General features: G+C 59.5%; 1 protein-coding gene across 2 annotated transcripts in view; it reads left to right on the forward strand.

Moving 5' to 3' along the window:
* The window catches only part of TPCN1 (two pore segment channel 1), a 64,357-nt gene that overhangs the window by 38,217 nt on the left and 24,036 nt on the right, over positions 1–2,104 (forward strand). For both annotated transcript variants that reach the window (XM_007468573.1, XM_007468574.1), the window contains 3 exons: positions 355–531; positions 867–980; positions 1,806–1,936. In XM_007468573.1, coding sequence (XP_007468635.1) covers positions 355–531; positions 867–980; positions 1,806–1,936 — 422 coding nt within the window. The remainder of the gene's footprint in view (positions 1–354; positions 532–866; positions 981–1,805; positions 1,937–2,104) is intronic.

Consider the following 2,104-nt stretch of genomic DNA (forward strand, 5'->3'; position numbering starts at 1 on the left):
CCCCCCGGACCTCAAGCACTTAACGTCCTGCAGACACACCTGAGAGTGAACGTTTGCCCTCAGAGGGGACCAGATGTGCCCGCTTCTCTTCGATCTCTTGGATTTTTTATTCTTTGATTCCCCTGAGTAGTTTTGGGAAGAAGCAAGTCTTTGGAGCCCCATCAGCGGGCCAGGGTGAGACTTGACTGGTGTGCGGTTCTACGAAGATCACATTTTTGCTTCCCCATCATCTCCCGACTCTGGCCTGAATCTCCTCCCACCGGCCAGGGGCCCTCCCCCCTCCCCGCCCACCACGCATCCTGGCCGCCCTATGGTCTCCAGGCGCGTTCGCCCACGTGACGCTTGGTCTTTCAGGAAGGTGAGAATAACGACAAGTTCTTCACCCACCCCAAGAATGCCAAAGCGCTGGCGGCCTACCTCTTTGCTCACACCCACCTCTTCTACCTGATGGAGCTGTCCGCAGCCCTGCTCCTGCTGCTGCTGTCCCTGTGCGAGGCTCCGGCCGTGCCCGCGCTCCGGCTGGGCATTTACGTGAGTGTCCCGATGGCTGGGAGCCGCGGCTCTCTGGGGGCAGAGGAACTCAAGACTGAGAGGGAACGTTCTGGAAGGGCAGATGTCTTGCCCGGGGTCCCCCCCCCCGACTGAATGCACCTCCCCCATCTCCCTGGGATTCTGCTCCTTTGTAAATTCCAGGGAGGGGCGCCTTCGGATTGCCTCAGAACCCGTAGCCCGCTTTGGCCCCCAGGTTTGCAGCATAACTGATTAGCAGTCTCCAACTTCAGAGGAAAAGGCGGGCAGGTGTGCTCGCTGCTGGGGGAGGGCAGGCGCTGGGGAAGCCACGTCTCCTTCACGCCCTTTGGCTGCAGGTCCACGCGACCCTGGAGCTGTGTGCCCTGATGGTGGTCGTGTTTGAACTCTGCATGAAGTTGCGGTGGCTGGGCCTTCACACCTTCATCCGACACAGACGGACCATGGTCAAGGTGCTGTGCCCACCTCCCTACAGCATTTCCTCCCTTGTCAACTTCAAGTCTGTATCTTCAGTTCAATTCCAAGTCCCCGCGGGCCTGGTCCTGCGCTCAGAAATGTAACCTTGGGTCCCTGTCCTCGCCATGCTTCCAGTCTTGCTCCAGGTGTCACAGTGATGCTAACAGTAGCGAATGTGGTTCGGCGTTTAGTGCGTGCCAAGCACTGGCACGATGACGTTTGCGGGAGGTGTAGTGCTCTTCCTAGCCTATGTGCAGCCAGTTGGAAGAGAATGGGATCTAAATCCCGGAGAGTTGGGATTCAAAGCCAGCTCTGTGTGGCCTCCACGCCCACGCCGATCAGGACCATATTATATGCTTCCTCTCTCTGCGGCAGAGAGAGGCGTGAGTCGGGATGTGTCAGAGTGGCGTTTGGCAGTGTAAAAAGCCCACACACTTGTACAGGAGAATGTGCCCAAGGAATTGGAGGTCAGGGTGTGCTGCAGACCTCAGGGGCCCTCACGGTGCAAGTGGGAAGAGCTGGAAGCAGAGGGTGGCTGGATGTGGCCTGCGGAATAGCAGTTTTGCTCAGTGGGTATCATCTGATGAGCTGCTGGGAGCATCGCCCTGGGGCTCATTCTCCTGGGACTTCACATCTATGCCAGCAGCCAGAGGGCTTCTGCCTGGGGCCCACTTGATGTTGGGGGAGGTGAGAAAGGGCGAGGGAAAGGTCTCTCTCGACTCCGGGTCGGGCTGGGCAGTATCCAACCAGCCCTCTGTTCAGGGTGTACAGGAGGGGCTGGGTCAGAGGAGCTGAAGGCGCACTGTGTCCTCCACCCACAGACCTCTGTGCTGGTGGTGCAGTTCGTTGAGGCCATCGTGGTGTTGGTACGGCAGACGTCCCACGTGCGGGTGACCCGGGCGCTGCGCTGCATCTTCCTGGTGGACTGTCGGTACTGCGGTGGCGTCCGGCGGTAAGGCCCAGGGGGAGGAGCTGCTCAGACAGTCGCTATCAGGGCCTGGCCTGGACCTCTGGGCCAGTGAGTGACGTAGCAGTAGGGCCACCCCTGCACTTGGGTAAGACATAGTCACGCCCACTTTCCTCTGCTACTCAACCCACACAAAGAGGCAGGTGGTCTTCC

This window comes from Lipotes vexillifer, unplaced genomic scaffold, assembly GCF_000442215.2.
Source record: "Lipotes vexillifer unplaced genomic scaffold, Lipotes_vexillifer_v1.1 scaffold573, whole genome shotgun sequence".
NCBI classification, from domain to species: domain Eukaryota; kingdom Metazoa; phylum Chordata; class Mammalia; order Artiodactyla; family Lipotidae; genus Lipotes; species Lipotes vexillifer.